The sequence below is a fragment of the Danio rerio genome, chromosome 8 (assembly GCF_049306965.1).
Source record: "Danio rerio strain Tuebingen ecotype United States chromosome 8, GRCz12tu, whole genome shotgun sequence".
Classification (NCBI taxonomy): Eukaryota; Metazoa; Chordata; class Actinopteri; order Cypriniformes; family Danionidae; genus Danio; species Danio rerio.
This window is the reverse complement of record NC_133183.1, coordinates 26,526,045-26,549,728: the sequence shown is the minus strand read 5'-3', so window position 1 is coordinate 26,549,728 and position 23,684 is coordinate 26,526,045. Positions and strand designations below refer to the sequence as shown.

Genomic DNA, 23,684 nt, shown 5'->3' with positions numbered 1-23,684 from the left:
GGCTTCTGGAAAAATAAACATAAGAGGGAATTTGTTTTAATCTATTGGGAACTGATTGGAGGTCACTACAACAGACGAATTTGGATCTAAAAAGCCTCTACAAAGTGCCCAAAGGTATTTTCGCAAGCCCTAGATATAGACTCAAGAAGAACTGTGTGCTTTAAAACGGAGAAAACAATGGAGCTGATATTAATAAAAAAAATGTCAAACATTTTATGAATTTGTACTTCAGTTTAATAAGCAGCAATACCACTGAACATCACTGTACCACTGAACAAATACAGTGTTCTTTCAACAACAGCGTGTGGAACTTCTAGCTTTATATATTTTCATTTAACACACTGAAGAATTCAATCAAGAATACAAATTAGAACTTGTGAATCAGAATCAAATCAAACTGTGACACAAAACTGAGAGCCAAAGAAGCTAAACCCAACCAAAGCATCATTCTTGTGCAGCATTACACCCCAACTTTGTACCATTGAAGAAGATATGATCTCCAGGTGGCACGGTAGCTCAGTGGTTAGCACTGTCGCCTCACAGCAAGAGGTTGGCTGGTTCGAGTTCCGACTGGGCCAGTTTACATTTCTGTGTGGAGTTTGTATGTTCCCCTTATTGTAGGCATAGGTTTCCTCCCAAAGACATGATAAAGGTTGAGGGCAAACTTTATAGTGGCTTGAAAAAGCCTGTTAAAAGTAGATTATTTAGTTTGAAAAAGTGTCAAGATGACAAAAAGAATGTTGAAGATCCTTGCAGTCAACAATTTAACCATTTAAAGACTGAAACAAGACAGTCCAGCATGAGTTGTTAGCAAGATTCTAGCATGAATTGTTACTAGTATGTTTCTAGCATGAATTAAACAAGGATCAGTGTTTTCTCATCATCCTTTTTATCGTTGCTTTATTAATTTGATTATTTGAATCAGTTTTTACCTGTGAAATGATTTTGACTACTGAATAAAGTGAACACATTGCTTAATATAAGAATGTTCAGGTCATCAGGTCACCGACTTTTTATAATTCTATTTTCAGGAGCCACCAAACCAGGGCATGGATCATGGAGACCTCGAGTGGAACTGAAGGACTTGATGATAGTAAACAACTGTTTTCCTGTTTGTGTTGATATTATAATTATGTGTTAATACTGTCTAAAGTGATTTTGATATTATTATTATTATTATGTGATAATAATGTTTAAAGTGATTTCCTTTTTATTCAAGACAGACTTTGTGTAGTGAGAAGCAGTGGTGTAAAGTAACACTACAAATACTTAAACTGCTGTAATTGAGGACATTTTCTCAGAAATTGTAATTTACTTAGTAGTTTTAAAAATGTGTGTTGCCTTGACTACATTTTCAGTGCTGTATCGGTGCTTTTACTCCACTACTTTAACCTGTAGTCACTACTTTATTTTGTCTTGTCTATGGGAATAGGAAAAATCAGTCTTGAGATTCCTGTCCAGTTAAATCGCACACAGAAAGTAAATCGCAACATAAAGATCTACCTCAAGACTTGGGCGATTTATAATTGCAGCAAACTGTTTGCAAGCATTAAAATTGTCCAAAATCTTTATACTCAATGACCCAGAGACTGTTTAGATGCATGTCACTGATGAGAAGATCATGGGTGTTTACTGTATGATGACCGAAATGGCCTTAAACACCCAGCAGGCACAAGACCTCAACACGACATCAGACTGACGTTGTCTTCCAATGTCATGGAGACGCTGCATTTTGTTTGGAAATGAAAATCGGATGTCCAACCTAAAATCAACGTCTAAAGATGTTACAGCTTGAGGTTGTGTGGACGTTACCACAATGACAGCTATCAGATGTTGGATTTTGGTCAGTATTTGACATCAACGTGATGTTGGTTTAAGATATTGGCTTGATGCTTTTATAACATAACCTAAAATCAACCAAATATCAACGTCACTTGACATCATTATTGTACATCAAAATGTCTTTAGACGATGACTGGACATTGAATTATGGTCGCCAATGCATCAGCTTTTTACAGCGTAATACTTACTACTCTCGAGTACTTTAGAAAGGACTGTTTTTTACTCATACTTTAAGTAATATTAACAACAGATAATTTTACTCTACTTGCACTAAATTTATAGGCAAGTCATGGTACTTTTACTGTACTCTTTCCACCACTGATCATATGCAGCAGACAACAGCTTTGTAAAACCAGAATTGTACAATATTATAGCACAACTAATGCAAGAAAATCAGTGTTAGATTCAGATAAAGAGGCTTTGATTTCTTTGGTTTGCATTTAAAGTTCCTGTTTGTAGCCATGTTTAAAGAAAGACATCTGTAAAACTAAAGAAGCTAAAGATGAAACAGCAAATGATCAAAACCTTCTTTATAAGCATTTTAGCTACAGCTAGCAACTGTTTCATAGCAATATGACGTCAATCCTCCAGCCTACAGATACAGACTGTCATTAAAGCAGCATCCACAGAGACATGTCCATTATTCTTCTTAAATACAGTTTTCTCTATACATATTTATTTTACCTTTACAAGGCTAAACATTGTAGGAACACAAAGATAAATTTCTTTCACTATTTACAAAGGCTATAAATGAAACTTACAAAAAATTATAAATGACTGATGATTCTGGAAGAAGTCTGTGTTACTTCTCATGGCAGTTTGTGATGTTAATTTGGAGCTGAGATAAGTTTCTGATGTTCCGTCTGTCTCTGTGTGTGTGTGTGTGTGTTGATAATGTGTGTGTCGTGGTTCTACTCAACAGTAAACACTAAACGTCATGCTGGATGCCCTGCTGGTTGCAGTTGTTGGATGCCATGACAGTGTTAGCATGTAGCATGTTCACACAAAATCAGTACAGTTCGCAGTTAAAACAATTTTCTACCTTTTTGTAACTCTATAAAACCTAATGTCAACAAAATCTTCAATCTACACGAATATTAATCATTATTCCAACCTGGTAGCATTCACATCAGTCCAGTGGTTTCTTCGGCTAGAGTGGGTTATTTTGGTGAATGAATCTGTGGTTGAAATGAATTGTGAGAGTCGATTCATTGACCTGTTCATAAATGCAACCGTTGCTTTGTTACTGAATAAATGTCTTATTCACTTAAAACAGGGCTTTACTGCCACCTACTGGCGGGCTCAGTTAATGCATGGAAAACATAATTTTGACTATAGTTGTATATTTTTCTTTATACTTTATTCTAAACATTATTCATGTAAAAAAAGAAGAATTCATAAAGGTAAAGAATTCACAGAAAATGTTTATTTAAATTGCAAATAGTGTGCTTAAATGAAGAGACTGAATTTAAATGAATTTAGAGTGTGCCACTCTAAACAGTTAGGAACCACTGATATACAGTCTAGATAATAGGTCATACCCATGATATCGAAAATGAGCTCAGATTCAATGCAAAAGTAGTGTAACATTACAATAGAGACGGAAATATTGCAATACTGTAAACAATTACTTTCAAATGACAGAAACTAATTAAATATTAAGTGCTATATTTTGAAAGAAATTTGCAAATGAAAGCAAAACCCAGGATGGCAATAAATAAATGGCTGTAAGTAACTGTCAGCTCTTATCTATGGTTTTCTAATGTTGTCACTAATGTTAATTGAGAAGAAGTTTTAGATAAAAATTTTTTTACAAGTCCAGTTACATACAAACATTACTAAATTAGTTAATTTAAATTAAAAACATAATGAGTCACTAAATACCACACAGATATCCTTTAAAACTATTATTAAAATGAGAAATTACATCGTGAAAGACTTATTTTATCTTTGCCATAATCACAGTAAATAATATTTGACTGGACATTTTTCAAGACACTTCTAAACAGCTTAAAATGACATTTAAAGGCTTAACTAGGTTAGTTAGGGTAACTAGGCAGGTTAGGGTAATTAGGCAAGTTATTGTATAATGATGGTTTGTTCTGTGGACCATTGGGAAAAAAAAGCTTAAATGGGCTAATAATATGACGTTAAAATGTTTTTATTTATTTTTTATTTTTTATAAAAACTGCTTTTATTGTAGCCAAAACAAATAAGACTTAATAATAAGTAATATTTATACTATACTCAATAAATAATAAAACTGCAGAAGAAAAATATCAGACATACTGTGAAAATTTCATTGCTCTCTTAAATGTAATTTTGGAAATATTTAATAGAGAAAAAATTAAAAGGTTTCCCAGAGGTGGCTTGCAGCAGGAAGAGCATCTGCTGTGTAAAACATATGCTGGAAAAGTTGGTGGTTCAATCTGCTGTGTCGACTAAGATTAATAATGGGACTAAACTGAAAAGAAAAAGGGGGGATAATAATTCTGACCTAAGTGTGTGTGTGTGTGTGTGTGTGTATAACGTGGATGTGTGGGCACTTTAAGGCAAATTAGCCAACATTAGTTGTTTGAGTTATTGTGTTTTAAAAAGTCCCCGCGTGTTTTGAAAATGTTCTTTCGCGTTCCAAATGGAACCACGTAACTCTGACATCATCAGTGGCTAATTAACGCTGACTGAATCAAGCAGAAACCCTCATTGCTTCTTTCGACGACTAGTAGTTCAGTATTTACTGCGATTCCACACAACGGTGATAAAATGGCTTTTTCAAAGTTAATTTCCCGTTTAAAGAAAGCGTTCGGTATCAAGTGTGCACACGAACCACCCCGTGAGCCACTCGCATCCACCGGCAACATGACAGAAAACCACCGTCATCCGATAACCGATGACCCGCCCCTCTTCCAAGCCTGTTTCCCCAGAAGAGCTACTGTTGATGGTAAATTAGGTTTATGAATTTTAATTACTAAAACAATGCTAAAACACACCGAAAATGTCAGAGTAGCTGTTTAAAGATAAGAAATAAAATTGACTAGAAACATTTAAGAATTTTAGGTAGTTTCTTAAAAGGGACAGTTCACGTAAACGTGAATATTCTGTCATAATTCACTCCTAAAACCTGTTTCAGGTGCTTTCTTGTGTTGAACACAAATACTGAATTCAGCCATTGACTTCCAGTATTTTGAGTTCCTACAGTGAAGTTTAATGGCTGCTGATTTCAGGAATATTCTTCAGAATAGGTCTATTTTTGTGTTTAAAAGAAGAAATTCATAATTAATTTTATTTATGCCTTTAGATATATAGTTTAAACATACTTTTTTATTGCTAATTATCACTTCAATACAGAAAAACTGCAAGATTATAATAAAATACATTGAGTGATGTCTTTGCAAATTAACTTCAAATATCTAGTCAAGAGAGTTACAGAATCATATTAATGATATTCCTTCCCCTCTTTAGATCCGCTCCCTGCACTGGAGATCCATGACCTACAGGACGAGCCGATCAGTAGCTCGAAATTCTTTCACACTGCTGTGAACAATCTGGAGCTGGAGGTTCTCCAACCTTCAATTCCTGATGCTCCAGCAGAAGAAGACTTGAACTTCACTGTGAAATCTGAAGTGAACAGCTTTGAATCTCCAGTGAGCCAGCAGTTCTCAACAGATGGCATCTTTGAAGCGTTCAGCGGAGACTCTGTGCAGGTTGACATTGACTCTGCACTGGATGAAGACTCGGAGTCTTCACTGAACCAGAAGGTCTCACAAGATGACTCCGCTGATGATTCTGCACTGAGTCTTACAGCAGATGATGAGACCTGTTTGGACAATAGTAAGTTTATTGCTAGAATTCATAACATTTGTTTAGGCTTATCAAACATTTTAAAATTATACAGTTGAAGTCGAAATTATTCGCCCTCCTGTGATTTTATTCCATTTTCAAATATTTCCCAAATTATTTTTAACAGAGTAAAGAAGTTTTCACTTCCTTCATTTCCTATAATCTTTTTTCTTATGGAGAAAGTCTTATTTGTTGTAAACTCTGTGTTTTATTTGGTTTATAATTGAATAAGATTTTGTGTCCAGTCAGCTAAATGTTCTTCTTTTTTAACAGATGACATCAGCTCCCGCTACAATCTGGGAAAGCAGCTCGGTGAAGGAGGTTTCGGCTCCGTTTTTGAGGGGATCCGCATACAGGATGGTCTGCAGGTATTCATTTCTGTAGACTCAAATTCTTTGATGAAGTTCACTATTTAAAGAACATCATCAGAAACATGCTTTCATTGTTTTGACATTTCTGAGAATTCAAATTGATGAAACCTCTGTTCAGGATTTGAATGAAATGATCTGGATGCACATGTTAATTGTTCGCTTATTTCTTTAAACAGGTGGCTGTTAAATTTGCCCAGATGACACCACGTATGCGAGATCTCTGCTCTGTAAGTACACTACACTTTCTGTTTTTCTCTTCTCAGTCACTGTGTTCAACTCAAAATGTCTTATATTTAATATTAGACAACAGGCTGTGGTTAAAAATCCTTGTTTGAAAACCAACATCATTATTTTGTTTTCAGTCTCATGACCAGCCACCTCTAGAGATCACCTTGGCAAGTATGGCCAGCAGTGGCTCCAGGTGTGCCAATATAATTCAGCTCCTTGACTGGCAGGTCTTCAAAGACCATTATGTCATGGTCATGGAGCGGCCTACGCCAAGTATGGACCTGGAGGCATTCCTGCAACTCAACGGAGGCGTCCTCACCGAGCAAACGGCACAAACTATCATGGGCCAAGCTGTTCATGCTGCCAATGTTTGCTGCTACCGGGAAGTATTCCACAGAGACATTAAGCTGCAAAACCTGCTTGTAAACCCAAACACACTGGAGGTCAAGCTGATTGACTTCGGCTGCGGAGATTACATGATGGAATCAGCATACTCCACCTTTTCTGGTAGGTGTTTTGAATAGGGTTGTCAAAAGTATCGACTTTGGGACTGACATTTTAAAAATGTCCAATTGAACGCTGTTAAACACCACTGATTGGCCATTGGTGTTCACATGCTCAGCAAATATGACTGTGATGAGTGTCAGTATCGATACTTTTAACAACACTAGTTATGAATGTACATAAGCATTATTAATATACGGTTTAAAAGCTCAGTAATTAGCACACCTGAAACCCATCTGGTATATATATCAACATGATGCTGACACAGAGATTTAACTAAATGTCTCTCCTCCAGGCACAGAAGCGTACATGCCGCCAGAGTTTTACAAAAGAGGATGTTACCATGCCAAACCAGCAACTGTCTATTCTCTTGGGGTTCTTCTCTTCACAATGCTGCATGGAGATTTTCCAACGACGTATGACCTGTACTACCTGGAGCATGACTGGTCCAAATTTACCCTCTCTCAAGGTGAGATGTTCATCAAAGAACAAGTTAAAAAACAGTTTACTAATAATAATAATAATAATAATAATCTCACCTCTCCTTTTGTTTTTCACAGAATGCTGTGATCTGATGTGGGCTTGTCTGCAGCAGATTCCAGAGCACAGAATTCTTCTAGGACAGATGTCTTACCACGACTGGTTCATGCTGGAGTAGCCAGTTGACACCTTTGTTGTTTAAATATAGTGTCTTGTTATTGTATTATTCACTTCTTTATTGTTACAGTTGTTTTTGTGTATGTCTATAATAAAAATATATATTTTTGAACTCACTTGTGATGTGGCTTATATTGTGATCTAGTCCCAGTGACAAAAATCTGGCATGAGGTTTGAACAGCATCCAGTCATTTATAACACACACTGCAGTTGCCACTGGCGTCATTAAGGCGCACTTTTAGAACTACACTTTTAAAGAATACAGTCCAGCGCTGCCCTTTACCTGACCCAAAACCTAAACATATCAGTCACTGCGACATCAGCAAATCATACATATGTCCAATGTTTTACAGTGAAATCAGAGCTGTTTTTAGAAATGTTTTAAAAGAGAAACATCGTAACATGAGAATGTGACATTCAATACAAAACATCTGCATTTTCACAATAAGAGCACCCAGTTTTATTAAGTTCATTGAGTATTCACCGCCCTCATGACAATTGTGCTTCTCAAACAAAATATTCAGTGGTATTTCTTTAAAGTCAATTCTGATAGTGTAGTTTGTGCAGACACACTGAGGTTTATCGTGTTCAGAAGTCTGAATCATCCACATTATTTTATACGCCTCCAAAAACACGTTTACTACACGAATGTCCAGCGTTTGCTAAACAAATAGACTGTTCAACCCTTTACGTTATTAATTTCTTACAACATCTCCAACTATGCTAAAAGCAACGAGTTCTATAGGAAGATGTTGTAAGAAAGTAATAATGTAAAGGGTTGAACAGTCTATTTAGTACTGTGTTTTGGGAAACGGGAGTGACAACTGTATGAAATCCAAAAGTTTGCATTCTTAATCACCTGTTTCTAAATGGTCTGTCTCTAAAAGTGAGGGGGACGTATGCCCCGTCCCCCACGGTTGCTACGCCCCTGCTTACATCTCCAACTATGTTAAAAGCAACAGTTTCTATAGGAAGAAGAAGAAGAAGAAGAAGAAGAAGAAGAAGAGGTAACATTTATTTTGATGGTTCATTTAAGTTTTGTCATTAGATTATAAGTAGACTGTTGGGTTTGGGTTAGGGTTAGTGTAAGTTGACATGTACTAGCAAAGTTTCTTTTAGTCAGTTAAATGTCTGTCAAAGGAGCATATCAAGCTGATTATATTATCAACAGATATTAAGCAGACAGTCTACTAATACTCAAATGGACCATCAATATAAAGTGTTACCCCATTCTTTAATAATGCCCTAGAAAAAAGAAAATCAGCTTCATTTTCATCTCTAATAGTCCACATTTTCTGTAAGGCTGGTGGTGAACTTTATTCAACCTTCTACCAAACTGAGGTACAAGTAAATCTAATCTTTGTTTAAGATGTTTGTCAGATTGATAAATAATTTAGAGATTATCAATTCAATTTCTAAACATCAGAGCATTTTAAACAGCAGCTAGTGTGTGAGATGTGCTCAACCATCACTGCTTCATGTTTGGGTTTTCACAGACAGATTAATCTCTATTATGATTTGGAGTTGTAAAATGGATGAAGTGTGGTCATATTTGTGATTTGATTTACCTGGATTGATCATCTGGTTCCTCTGAAACACAGGCTGTAGATGGAGAAGAGCTCCGGACTGCAGGTTTGATGGTGGATTTTGGTAAAAGAGGAGCTGATTTTACTCCGCTGACGTCTCTTGAGGCTGTTAGAGAAAAACAAACATTTCACATTTCTATTTATTATTTTCAGTCACAAACTCATTATTAAACACAATATCCACAGATTTTTTCATTCACTCGTTTTCTTTTCGGCTTAGTACCTTTGTTAATCAGGAGTCGCCACAGCAGAATGAACCGCCAACTTATACAGCATACAGTATGTTTTACACAGCGGATGCTCTTCTAGCTGCAACCAAGCACTGATACACACCTATACACTCTTGCATTCACACACATTAACTACTGCTAATTTAGCTTATTCAATTCACCAATTGAATTGTCCTTTGACTCTGGGGGAAACCGGAGCACCCGGAGGAAACCCACATGAACACGGGGAGAACATGCAAACTTCACACAGAAATGCCAACTAATCCAGCTGGGGGCTTGAACCAGCAATCTTCTTGCTGTGAGGTGAAAGTGCTACCCACTGAGCCACCGTGTCATCATTCCACTGATTACAGCACAGCAAAATACTTCAAAACCACCAAAGATGATTATAAAAGGATAAAAGCAATGTTAAAGTAATTCTCCCTGAAGAACAAAACATTTGAATCTTTCAGTTGGATTCAAGCTGGAAAAACTATTACTGAGCATTAAAAAATCATCTAAAGACTGAGAAAATAGACCCCATATTCTATTGCTGATTAAATTATCACTGTATGTGTCGTATTATTATTAACTAAATGTATGAATAATGAATTAAATGCAGCTGAAATAGAATACAGCCCTGGTTTTACATTACAAAACATAAACACACACAATCCAAGAAGTTGCTTCAATGTAATGGCAGGATTTACACTATGATTATCCAAAAAACAAATGAAAAAACCATTCAAACTCACCATGCGTCAGTGGAACAAGAAGAAAGAAAACCAGCTCAATTCTCCTGTGATATTGATGTGTGTAGAGGACTCTATTGGGATAAATAAAGCTCAGACCAGACAAGCTGCAGCATTTTAGATCATCTAAAGAGGTTTCACAGCAGATGATGGAAGTTCAGCCTGGAGAACATTGCAGTAGCCTAATATACAAATCACAAGTGCTTGGACAAAAGGTTACGCAGCCTGCTCTGTTACAAAGTGTCTGATCCTTCTAATTTTCTGTAAAGAAAACAAAGCTTGCACAATCATGCAGGTTATGTGACCACTGAAGGACAGCTGAGCATCAAGACTTCTGACTGAATTAAAGGTATAATTGTAGATGACCCTAGCTGAATAGTGAAGTTCAGATGTCTTTGTCTTAGTAGCTTTAAAATTGAATATCATTTATAAAAATAGAAAGTTTGATGGATTCTTGATAGTGAATGTACAAAACAAACAAAAGATAAAAAAAAACTGATCTGAACTTTCAGACGCAACTTAAAGTACATGCATAAGACACTGAATAGAAACAAAAATCAATATGTACACGAGTATAAATATTATTAAATCATATGCAGCAGACAACAGCTTTGTAAAACCAGAATTGTACAATATTATAGCACAACTAATGCAAGAAAATCAGTGTTAGAATCAGATAAAGAGGCTTTGATTTATTTGGTTTGCATTTAAAGTTCCTGTCTGTAGCCATGTTTAAAGAAAGACATATCTGTAAAACTGAAGAAGCTAAAAATGAAACAGCAAATGATCAAAACCTTCTTTGTAAGAATTTTAGCTACAGCTAGGAACTGTTTCATAGCAATATGACGTCAATCCTCCAGCCTAACGTTATATACAGACTGTCATTAAAGCAGCATCCACAGAGACATGTCCATTATTCTTCTTAAATACAGGATTCTCTATACTTATTTCTTTTTCAAGGCTAAAGATACATTTCTTTCAATATTTACAAAGGCATAAATCATATTTTGAGAGGATCTAACTGTACATTCACCTTATAAATGACTGATGATTGTGGAAGAAGTTTGTGTTACTTATGATCAGCGCAGTTTGTGATGCTCATTTGGAGCTGAGATGAGCTTCAGATATTCTTCTGTCTGTCTGTCTGTGTGTGTGCGTGTGTGTGTGTGTGTGTGTGTGTGTGTGTGTGTGTTGATGTTGTTCATAAATAATGTGTGTGTCGTGTTTCTACTCCTCAATAAAAGTGATGACATCATACTGGATGCCCTGCTCTTGCAGTTGTTCCAGTTGTTCAGGTGTGGCTTCAGTGTAAACCGAGTCATTGCTGCATCTGCAATAGCTAAACACACACATTGAGCAAATTTAATCATAATAAGAGTAAAAAAAAATTGAATTGTAAGCGATTTGTAGCATTTGTGTTTAATCATTTGTATGATGTTATTTTACGTTTGATCAATTTCTGTACCTTACTGTAAAAAATGCTGGCTTCCTCACAATTCCTTTCTGTTTTCCCAACAGAAAACAAGTTAACGTAATTATTCTTATGAAATTAAGTGAATTAAACATAAAACAATTAAGTTGTCCCCAAAAGTGGTGCTGTTTTAACTAATTTAAGTCGTTTGAACAAGCTGAAAAGTCATTTTTTGGGTGCTGAATACTGTTAGACTCCCCAGAAAACCATAAAGCGCAGTTTATTTGTATTTTAATATTTGCGCTATTGTATTTTTCTATGCTTTTAAATTGTTTAATATATTTGATGTGGATACACTCCACTTCATGAACAAAACATCCCAATCATGATAAAATGAACAATTCTTTCTAAATAAAGCTATTTAAGTCATCTGGTTAAATGGTATTCATATGACAATATATAAACATCGCAGAAAAACTAAATATCACAAAGTCATTTATTTACAGTCTCATGCAGCCATGAAAGCTTGTAGTAAATAGTTCTGTTTTTTGCATTTTAAGTAAAGGTAAAAGGTGAAAGGTCATACCAGTGACCGCTGAATGAGCGACTGCTTCCAGATCTTCAGGGGCCACAACCTGCTGTTCAGTGGTGATGGGGACATACTGAATCTGTCCATCCTGAGACAGAGCAATCTGACACACAACACAGAGGAGATTTACACTGACACCAGGGAACATTTAAACAAAAATATGTACTACAAACAGAATTTGTTTTCCTTTTTGTCTTTAAAAATGTACTGAATACAGGATAGCTTTGTCAAAACTGTCGTACCCATTCAGATGAGTCTGTGAAAAAGGCCGAAAAATGCTGTACTATTCACGTCAGGCCAGTAGTTGGCAATTTCTCTTTATAAAATACACTATGTGCATGCAAACATATGATGTTTATAGTTTTGTTTTATTGTGAGGTAATCTGTAATCTACACTTACATGCCATGTAATCTACAAAGCCAAAATTTTTATTTAAATCTGTAGCATTTTCAAAAATTTGGTCTTCCAAAACCAATTTTCGAAGATTTGTGTTTTCAGGCCTCTCAAAATGCCATTGTTATGTAAATAAATGTTCAAAATGGAAAAAGACAAGAAAAAAAACAAAACAATAAAAGTTTCTGATTTAGTTAAGACATACATCATGCATTGGTTTTAATGTTAATGCTAAGTAAACACAAACAGTTCAAGTACCTATAAGAAATCATGTCACATTTGAATTACAGCAATTACAACGTGAACAAAGTAAATAATTGTGCTTGTATTGGCTCTGAACTCAATCTGTTGTTTCTGTAGAAACGTCCCATCATGTTCATACTGAATGTGAGTGATTTGCCCGTCCCCCATCTGCAATTCAAAGTCAGGGTTTCAGTCCTAATGATGAAACATAACATCCAACAGACCATACAAGTGGGGTCTCTAAGTTCTCTAAGTTATCCAGAGTTTGGGAAAAAAAACTAAGTAAAGTGGTTGGGAGTAAGAGTTGTTATATTGTAAGGGAGTAAGTTGTTGTATATATTGTTTTGGAGGTTAGTTTTGCGTTTTTATTTTCCTTACCACTCTCTCTCAGCTTCTCACTCCACTATTAGGTTTCTTTCTGGTTTAGGTAACTGACCATCATTGTTATGACAGTGCCAGATCCACCAATCCCTGGATGAGCCAGTGTGTGATGTGCGCTCTGCCTCGGCGTACTTTTGGGTGCCACGTTTTTGCATTTATGCCATGCTTAGGTTATTAGGTGATTTATTATCTTTATTATTATTTATTATTCACTGTGGTAATTCAAGTTTACTTGTTAAACTTCGCTGGGTTTGAGTAAATGCTTTGATGGTTGTTGTGTGATTCTAAACTGAGCCTTATGACCTTTTTGTTAGGTTTGTTTTAGTTTAGATTGATTTAGTTAGGATTAGTTTGAGTTTTGCCCCCTGTGTAGTTTAGAGTTTTGTAGTTTAATTAGTTTAGATCGGGTGTCGTGAATGAAGTTATCGATTCTATTTTCATTATTTATTTTTGACGCAAAGTTTAGACGTTAGATTTAAGGATTGTTTTGTTTTGTTAATTTCTTTGATTTGGCTTTGATTTGGCTTACATTCATTGTGTACTCAGAGAATTTTGTAAATGTATATTTCTTTTTCCATTATTATTGTTACATCTTTTGCTTAAACCATTGATTAAAATGCTTAAATTCTGAATCAATTCCTGCCTCATCCTTAATCTGTCACACACATTACATTTGTCCCACCTAAATGTTATAGCATTCATTTTAAACATCATAAAATCATAACAAGAAGTAAGAAATATAGTCTTGTCAAAGATGTCAACATTAAGGCAGTTTTTTATTAAAACAAAATATGAAAGTGAAAAAGAGAAATAAGCTTGTCTTTATATTATTTTACATATTTTAGGGAGAAACTCACTTAATTTTAACTTTTTTGCAGTGTAATGACTGTCATACTTTTTACAATGATTAAGAGGAGACACAAACTAAAATATACTTCAGTGTAACAATAGATAATAGACTTTAGAATTTTGTCAGACATATTTAAAACAAGAATCATTTGATAACATGTTCGTAAACTCTATTTAAAGATCATAGTTTAGCACCAAAATACTAATAAATTATTATTTGAAATCTTTATACTTTCCACTATCCTTCAAACCACTAATTTTTTCTCATTTGTCTGCAAAATCTTTAGACAAAAAGGTTTAAAACCTTAAAACTAGGGCAGGAAAAAAATCACTTATTATTTTATATATTATAGTAAATGTAGATCAAAATAAAAATCTCTTCAAAACCAAACTTTAGAGTGTGTGTTTACTGCTTGTCTGAAAAAAGCTTTATTAATTGAGTCATACCTCAGTGACCTGGTTGTCTCTGGTCATTAAGTGCTGTACGGTCTGTCCATCTACTGTTGTGATCTGCTGAATATATGTTGCCTCCTTCTAAGAAAAGAAGCATTTTGTCAAAAACATGCCTCTAAAACCTGAGTTTATATTACATTTATACATTTACCACTTTATAAAATCTAAACCACCTTGCATTAGATACAAGATCAAATGTAATACTCTTCTTTGCGATTTTCCATAACCACCCAACATTAAATACAGGCTGTAAATGAGAAAGTCAGAAAGACTTTGATCCTGAGCCACAATGATGTGTTTCTGACCCAGCGCTTGCTGTAATCTCTCTGGGCTGATGACCGTTTGACCCGCCTGCAAATCTATAAATCACAGAAGAAGTAATTTAATGCAACAAAGTAACAAGATGTGTCTAATAAACAGACCAGGGCTGTGTGACTACAGAGTAGAGGAACTATGACGTCACCTTGTAGGCCAATCGGCTTCTAGCATAAAACTGGTTCCTTTCAATAAAATCCCCATAAGATTTTCCCATAGACTTCTCGAAGATTGCAAATAATTAGCTCTGTGTTCAAACACAGTTCATTACACTTACACGTTTTGTCCAACAGGATAATCCTCACACGACATTTATACAGACCTACAGTACATGCCTTTTGGATAGTTTCTCAATGAGAAATACATTTGTTTTGCTTTACAGTTATATAAGTTTTAAAACATGTACTGTACGTTTTAGAAATGTGCCTATATATTCTTATCATAAGACATGTTTAAATAAGTGTATTGCCTGCGTGCACATAGCCTGTTAACCTTAGTGAAAACTTAGCTATGACAAATCCCATATTCTTTTTCATAAACGACAGAAATGAGGGGCAAGTCTGTCAAACGCCTGCAAATGCCATCATGGATAGAGAACATTAACATTCTTTTTTGTTATGACGTACAGAGAAAAGCAGCCCATACAGTCACATATGATATACGTTCTAAGGTGAGTGTAAAAGAGTTTCAGGAGGAGTATAAATATTGCATTTATAGTTAAAAATTTGTTCAGATGAAGAAAAAAAGAGAAAAAAGAAAAAAAAACCATTAGATGTATGTTAATGTAAAATAATCATGTTTAAATGTCAGTAAATATTTATATATTTTTACAAATTTATTAACAACTTTGCATTACTGAGAGCAGGAAAGAGACCGGGTGTCCTATGGTAAGCAGAATCTTTATTAAATAGCTTTATTTAAATAAATGATACCCTAACCCTAATGAAATTAATGAATCTGTCATGATGGTCATTATCTTCACACAATATGAAGGCCCAATAAGAAAAAAACTACAACCTATATAAAATATGATTTATGAAAACACTTTCACCAAATAACAGACAAATCCAAATGTCCAACACAAGCTGTAAATTTGGGCTGCATTCCAGACAAGCTCACCTCAAAGACGTATAATGTCTCTGATAAAAAAAAAAATTCAAAAGTGGAATTTATCTAATGTATTTTGTGTCGTAAAATAAAATGTGAAAGTATCTTGAGTTTGTGGTAGCCACAAGCCTTATTTAAGCGATTTAACCAAAATCACATTTAAGAAGCCCATTGACTTCGGGACAAGGGAACCGGAACTCGCTTCTGGGTTTTTGCAACAAATTGACATCATAGTTCCTCCATTCAATTATATTCATTCCAGCACTTACTCTGCAGTGTAGCTAAAGTTTCTTCATCATTGTTGATGATGATGGTCTGCTGTGACGGGACGAAGCGAGCCGTTACGGTTGAACCAAAAAATAATTTTTGAGAGTTTCAATGAGGAACAATGTGTTTCTGTGTCGTTTACACTTTTACACTGGCAATTTATTACAGTTTCAGCTAAAAATCTTTTTTTTTTAAAATCCCCCGCATCTGAGATAGCCTGTGGGTGTGTAAATTGCCATTTCTTTTAAAGGTGCAGTAGGTGATCTTCCACAATGCTAACAGCTTAGCATTAATCTCTGAATTACAGTACTCTGAATCCTAGCCGTCCAGAGCCACGCCTCCTGAAACAGGAGCACGCTCACCTTAAAGATGACAGCATAACCCTCTCTTGTGTGTTAAAAGTGACTAGTGCTTGTCCGGCGGTGTGCTGGAATTACACTCATTACTAAGCCAAACTGACATGCTATTTCAGAGCGAATATTTAGAGTTGCATGGTAAACATTATAGGGAGAGGCTAGGCAGAATAGCGGTACTTACTTGTGTTTTGTTGTTAAACTAATTCAAATCTACATTATCGATGCTGTTAAAGGTCCCTTATGAAACTGAAAATAGAGTTATCAATCTTTCACCGGAAGATTTTAGTGGCTGAACAACACTTCTGTGAAGATATAACCCATTTGTAACAACAACATACATCGTTACATCCGCTTTGCGTGAAGCTAAAATAATTTTAAAACAAAACATTACCTGTCTAAGAGAAATCCTTCAGCCATGGTGTCATCCTTTCTTCAGTGTGCAAAGGTAACCCCAGTATTGATTCAGGTTTTTAAAAAGTTTTGATTCAGCATGTTTTTGCCGATCGCGCACGCGAGTTCTCTCACTCTCTCGTGAACGCGCAGTTCGTCTATGCACAAACAGCTGTCGACGGAGCTGCGTACAAACGGCTGCGCAGTTGTTTAAATCTGCATTTGCTGACAGACAGTTTGAGCTGCTTATCGGAATTCCATGAGATGTCAGCCTGACTATTTAATTGAATTAACATTTTTTTAGTTTTATGCCTTACCCAAAATATAAAAATGCATATAAACACATTTAGATCATTAACTTTAATCAGTACAATTGGAATGTGAAGAGACTTTCAACCAGCACAACAACAACTGCTTCTGAAGACAGACACCTACTGCACCTTTAAGTTGGGAAAGCATTTATGGTTGTATCTGTATTAATAATGTAAACAGTACAAATTTTAAGATTTGCTAATTTATTTGAACGACTCTTTCTCAGTTGCTCACCTTTGGCCACACACCTGGCAGGAGTAAGGCCTCTTGTTGGTGTGTGTCATCATGTGGCGTCGCAGGTCTTTCATGTTTTTAGAGGCAAAACTGCAGCTGGTGCATTTATGAGGTCTCAAATATGCATGCAAGGCCATGTGAGTCTAGGATAAAAATATATATGTACACATTTATATTTATTATACACAGGCAGAGACTTTAATCCAAAGCTACTTCCCCTACACTTACGTTTTGTCAGTCTGTGCTCTTTTTTAAACACAATGTTATATTGAAGTGCCTTCATTTTGTTTTGGAAGTCAAATGATTTACACCCATTTGAAACAGATTCTGAATCTTTTCTCAGTGTCTGAAACAAATAATTTAAGGATGCTGTCTCTTTAATAGCTACATTCAGAGAGGGTATTATTTTCTGAAATCTGAATATCATCTTTGAAAGCTCCTTATAGGGATAGTTTACCACATTTTGAAGAAAGCAGGAAACCTGTAAACATTGACCTCCATAGTAGGAAAAACAAATACTGTAAAAGTAAATGGCTACAGGTTTCCAGTAGCCTTTAAAATATAATGTTTAGGGTTTAAAAGAAGAAAGAAACTAAAATGGATGAACTTAAGTAAATAATGAGTAATTTTTTTTGGCAGACTTGTTTTTACTTTAAGTGCTCACCGGCCACTTTATTAGGTAAACCTTACTAGTACCAGGTTGGACTCAGAATGCATTTAAAACTGTCCTAATCCTTTATGGCATAGATTCAACAAGGGACTGAAAATATTCCTTAGAGATTTGGGTTCATATTGATATGACAGCATCACGCAGTTGCGGCAGATTTATTGGCTGCCAATCCATGATGTGAATCTCCTGTTCCACAACATCCCAAATGTGCTCTATTGGATTGAGAGCTGGTGACTGTAGAGGCCATTTAAGTACAGTGAACTCATTGTCATGTTCAAGAAACCAGTCTGAGATGATCCACGCTTTATGACATGGTGCTTTATCCTGCTGGAAGTAGCCATCAGAAAATAAGTACACTGTGTTCATAAGGGGATGGACATGGTCAGCAACAATACTCAGGTTGGCTGTGGCATCGACACAATGCTCAATTGATACTAATGAACCCAAAGTGTGCCAGGAAAATATCCCCCACAGCATTAAACCAAAACCACCACCTACAGCCTGAACCAGTGATACAAGGCAGGATGGATCCATGTTTTGATGTTGTTGACGCCAAATTCTGACCCTACCTTTAAAATGTTGCAGCAGAAATTGAGACTTATCAGACGAGGCAATTTTTTCCTGTCTTGTATTGTCCAACTTTGATGAGCCTCTATGAATTGTAGCCTCAGTTTCCTGTGTTTAGCTGACAGGAGTGACACCCGGTGTGGTCTTCTGCTGCTGCTGTAGCCCATGTGCTCAAGGTTTGACGTGTTGTGCATTTAGAGATGCTCTTCTGCATACCTCGGTTGTAACGAGTAGTTATTTGACTTACTTTTGCCATTCTATCAGCTGGAACCAGTCTGGCCATTCTCCTCTGACCTCTGGCATCAACAAGGCATTTGTGCCCAAATAACTGCCGCTCACTTGAGATTTTCTCTTTTTCTGACCATTCTTTGTTAACTTAATCCCATTTGATCAGAAGTTTCCTTTCTATCCGATTCTAATGCTCGGTTTGAACTGCAGCAGATTGTCTTGACCATGTCTTCGTGCCTAAAAACATTGAGTTGCTGCCATGTGATTGTCTGAACTGAAATTTAATGTTAATGAGCAGTTGGACAGGTGTACATAATAAAGTGGCCGGTGAGTGTATATTTATGATGCATTATGTTCTTTAAAACTTCGCAAATCCTTTACAAACAGCCACATTACACATTACAAGAAAAGCAGTATCTGAAAAAAAGCAGCATAAAAAATGAAAAGCTCAACCCAACACACCTTGACTTCTGGCCAAGAAGGTGCTGCGAAATCACAGTCGGGGCATTTGAATGTTTTGGGGTCGATGTGCGCCCTCTTGTGGTTCTCCATGTCCGATCGGCCATGGAAAGCCTCCATGCAGATGCGACATGAGAAGCGCTTGGTGTTCAGCTGTTGAGAATGGGGTGATGAAGACAGCGGAGGAGATGCTGGAGCTTCACTGCTGAGCTGCAGAAAGAGGATTTAATCAATTTAACTTTCCATTAGGACTATTGGTTATTCTATCTGAATTCTTACAAAACACAGTCTCACCTCCACCTGCTGCAGGACTCCGTCTGTCAAGCCTGAGCTAACGTAAAACTTCTCTTTATTTTCTTTGAGAGGTGTAGAGATGGACAAGGGCTCAGTACTCACTTCCATCACCTGAGGCTCTGCTGAGGGCTCCTCTAAACTGCTGTCAAACACACACAGACAAACAAACACACACATTTATGACATAAATACCTCACATTGGTGATTAGGAAATATCATAACCTTTCAAATTGTGCAAAATACTATAAAATATTGTAGGGATTGTTTAGAGTTTAACCCAAAGAATGACCAGTCTGGTAGATGAAGAAGAGCCGGAGTCAGAGATTTAAAAAAAAATAAATTAAGTTTACTGAAGATAGTTTGCAGTTTCATTCGCAGAAGCCAGCTTCAACACTCTCAATGAGTTCCTAGGCCGCTCTGCTTACAGTTTCAACAATCGAACAATTATACTCTTTACACAAGTCCAGAAAGGGTGGGATCCAGGTAAACAGTCCTCATTGGTTACAACAGAAATAGAAAATTCCAAATACATGCGTCAAAGAAACATAGTATCTACTTCCAGATATGGATGGCCTTAGTGTGTGCGTCAAAGAAAGCCTTGTATTTGTATCCAGATATGGATGGCGACCTGATGCCTAGAGGTGAGGTCGCCCTAAGTTATTAGGAGCTGATCTCCAACCTGTAAAAAGCTAAACCATGAACACAATAGACACAAAAGACCATCTGTGTTAAAGACTCAAGGATGTTTCTTGTACGTTCAGCTGTGTTATCAGGCTGGTTCAAGACTGTTTCCATCAACAGTCTGCTGCAATATCTTGGCTACACACAGTCACAGTCTGTCTCCACACAAAAAGGAATTACATTACTATTAATTATACTCAAAAACAGATCAATCAAACAGCTATAAAATTATAGGCAATATATCAGGACAATAAAACAGGTGTCTTCTTCTCCTCTGTATTGGACCTCTAGTCATAGGAACAGATAGAGAGAGAGAGAGAGAGAGAGAGAGAGAGAGAGAGAGAGAGAGAGAGAGAGGTCTCTATGACCTATGACCTGGTTTGAGTGTCTCCTGAAAACAAAGTTAAAATAGACAGGCAAAAAGAGAAACAAGGACACAGAACATTCTTACAGTAAGCAGTTTTAACTTATTCATTAGTTAAAATCAATTCACAGTTAAATACTGAGAAACAGGATGATGAAAAGGATAAACGATGGTCCATGAGGAGACGAATTGGAAAGCAGAAATCCGAATCCTTCAGTCCCCCCTTTTGACCCGAATGGAGTCCAAACTCCACTTCCGGTCAGCCAGTGAGGTCACTAAGGAGAGTGAAAGTAATGACTCATGCTCCCTTAATAAGTTTGCAGAGCTTTCTTCACCCCTTTTTGGACAAGCTGGAACCTAAAAATTCCAGTCCCCAAGCTAAGGGCTCTTTCACTCTCCACCCACAAAAGGAGTTCACGCTTCTCATCATCGGTGGGATTAAGGGTCCTGCAAGCAGAAGTAAATACATACAAAAAACAACAACAGCGGACCAAAGTCCAGAATGTGAACACAAATGCACAAGCCCTAAAAGTCCTCCAGAAGTAAACAACTCATAATTTCCATCGATACTTCCTCTGATGAATCTACAACTTGCTCCAACTCTAAATCCAAACATACAGGCTAATTCTAGTGCTCAGAGATCCTCTGATCAGACACAAAAGGTCATCCACTCGACCTAAGCCACACAGGATTTAAATTCATGACCTGCAAAAACATCTTTATCTTCACCAGTCTTAAAAGCTTCATCAGCGTGTTCACTACTTCAAATTAGAATAATGAAGCATTTTTACATTAACACACATTAAACATGCCAACAGCACAGTAGTCCAATTCAGCACCATTACCATGTTTAATCATCACCTTGCTGAACTCCATGTCAGTCAAGTCCACTTAAAATATATTTTTATTCAAATAATAATGTGATTGTAGTGATGCAACACATTCCTCTGTATTATTGATAGGAAGTGTACAAGCACCCTTGTCCTGGCCATAATGAGCCAAATTCACCTTCACAGTTAACAAACTAATATCAAATCCACTCTCTGGAAGCCGGGCTAAATGAATTGAGCCAGACCCTCAGTCACCTCAAAGAAACTAGATATAGATATTACCTGTTACCTAAAGACCAAGAAATATGTAATGGTTTTTACAAACTATTAATCCAAGTCATTAACATGCAATAAGAGGGATTGTGAATCCATTTCTTTTGTTCCCACGTTTTAGGGGTTTAACAAAATCTTAGTCAAATTCAACAAAGATCAAACCTGAGTAATTCAAACTCAAGCATCTTTTAACAGAAATAAGACTAAACCTTATAATAATCTTCTCAACTTGTCATTTGTACCATTTACTTTACTCTGACTAAACCATTCAACATAACCAGAAGCAAACAGTATGATTTTGTATAAAATTCATTTGATTCTTACTGTCTGGTCAATTAGAAATGCTCACAGGTTAGCTATTTGCTCAAACTATTGATTATTTGAAAATCTTTCATACATGTCATTTGACAGTAAAACCTGTTTGAAAGCATTACCAATTGAACAAGAACAGACTGAGTTAACAACTCTTTTACCACATATAATCAAGACTCTTGCTTGGATATGGACTACAAAATTTTCATTTAAAGACAGTCTAAGTTACTGTAAAACTTGTCAGTATTCACAATAATAATATTGACTTGAGTTGACTTGACTGCTTAAAAATGCTGTTAAAGTTCAAGCTGCATTTTTGTTTCCTTAAATGTTAATTTTCGCTGCAGCAGTATAAATACTTCTTACTGAATTCAACCATCAGATGCAAATACTTTCATTCAACTTTATCTCTCTGTTCTACACAACATCCAAACAATTATGTTCCTCTACCATTGAGGACACACACACATAGACAGCGTGATTTACTGCAGCATTTGCCTTTAACACAAATGACTTCAACTCAATTCTCTGCTTATTTTTCCTATGCTAGAGTGAGGATGCTTTCTGGACTATTGTGGTTAGTGACTTAGCCAATGTCACTGTTTAAATGCCATCAAGTCTAAAATATTTAACATTAATATTCAGATAGCAAAGAATTAACTGTATTTAACCTTTAAACTTCTCAGTCAATTTCGACATGGGTTTGTAACCTGAAATGGATGGCAGTCTTCAATTTCACAGCTATAAGCTAATAAAACTTGTTTTAAAATTATTATTATTCCAGAGAGTAATCTGAATCAGGAAAAGAAGTCATTATTAATGATTGCAAACAGAGCTGGATAACCCATCCATTTAAAGCTCATCTCATGGTCTGCATCATCTTTACATCAGATTCACTCAGCATTATTGACTTCTGCAATGTCTGGCATTTCGCTTATACAATCTGTAATAATATAACACTTATTCCAGAGGTTAGTGACAATATTCATACAACAGGGACAAATCATTCCCTCAGGACAATAAGCATTATTGTACCATAGATATGAATATTGTGACAGCTCATCACTAATTTTGCTTTAGGTGTTGAACTCGCACAAATTTATTCTTAAAATTCTCTGTCCAGTTTCAACTGGATTTACATGATCTTTTATCAAGTTTCAAAGTTTCTGTTCATAATCAATGTCTTTTCTGAGACAATCAGCTGGTGCATTTTGTTTTCTTAATATCGTTGCTAAGCAAGTCGATAGCAGAAACAAAACACAACTCATGGCTTCACTCAAACAGTCTCTGTCTCTCTGTTTCATGCACATAAATTTTCAATAGTCTTAGACTATAACATTAAAATTATTACAATTCAGAATCTTTAATCATTCACCAACGTTCCAAATGTCAAAAGTTTTTATCTCTCAAAACTCAGTTGGAACTATTTAAAGACTAAGAGAATTTCTTGTAATTATTTACCTTAACTGCTTAGTTCCATTCAGCTGTGTTATCCAAACCATCTCACAGCCAGTTTTTATCTTTAGCCAGCACCATCTCGAAAATGTCCTTTGCCATGAATAAGGACCTGCATCAGTAAAATACTATGAAAAATCAGACACATCAGTTAAAAATCATCTCAGCTTCACATTCAGAAATTCTGCATTCTTAAAATTCAGACATATAAAATATCCAGTGCTGTTAAAGCAGCCAACCACATTGATATTGGTAAATTTT

At 36.0% G+C, this 23,684-nt stretch overlaps 2 protein-coding genes across 15 annotated transcripts; one reads left to right on the top strand and one right to left on the bottom strand.

The window, feature by feature from the left end:
• Positions 1–3,136: 3,136 nt before the first annotated feature.
• On the top strand, positions 3,137–7,558 carry LOC110438801 (serine/threonine-protein kinase pim-1). Its single transcript, XM_021478439.3, has 7 exons — positions 3,137–4,783; positions 5,305–5,673; positions 5,956–6,050; positions 6,230–6,280; positions 6,416–6,788; positions 7,081–7,254; positions 7,346–7,558. Exons 1-7 carry the CDS (start codon positions 4,606–4,608, stop codon positions 7,441–7,443), a joined length of 1,338 nt encoding a protein of 445 aa, XP_021334114.1. The 5' UTR covers positions 3,137–4,605; the 3' UTR covers positions 7,444–7,558.
• Positions 5,146–19,933, bottom strand: LOC110438803 (uncharacterized). 14 transcript variants are annotated; one of them, XR_012384325.1, is made up of 10 exons: positions 19,509–19,933; positions 19,218–19,424; positions 17,291–17,433; positions 16,001–16,049; positions 14,615–14,668; positions 14,304–14,390; positions 12,724–12,794; positions 11,987–12,092; positions 11,455–11,492; positions 10,658–11,328 (listed from the first exon to the last, which is right to left on the bottom strand). XR_012384325.1 is itself a non-coding variant. In XM_073910374.1 (8 exons), exons 1-8 carry the CDS (start codon positions 19,683–19,685, stop codon positions 11,217–11,219), a joined length of 927 nt encoding a protein of 308 aa, XP_073766475.1. In that variant the 5' UTR covers positions 19,686–19,933; the 3' UTR covers positions 10,548–11,216. The 14 variants fall into 14 exon arrangements, 1 of the variants encoding a protein (XP_073766475.1); XR_012384327.1 differs by having other exon boundaries at positions 14,483–14,668; positions 16,001–16,046; XR_012384322.1 differs by lacking the exons at positions 14,615–14,668; positions 16,001–16,049 and having other exon boundaries at positions 10,548–11,328.
• Between the last annotated feature and the right edge of the window lie 3,751 nt (positions 19,934–23,684).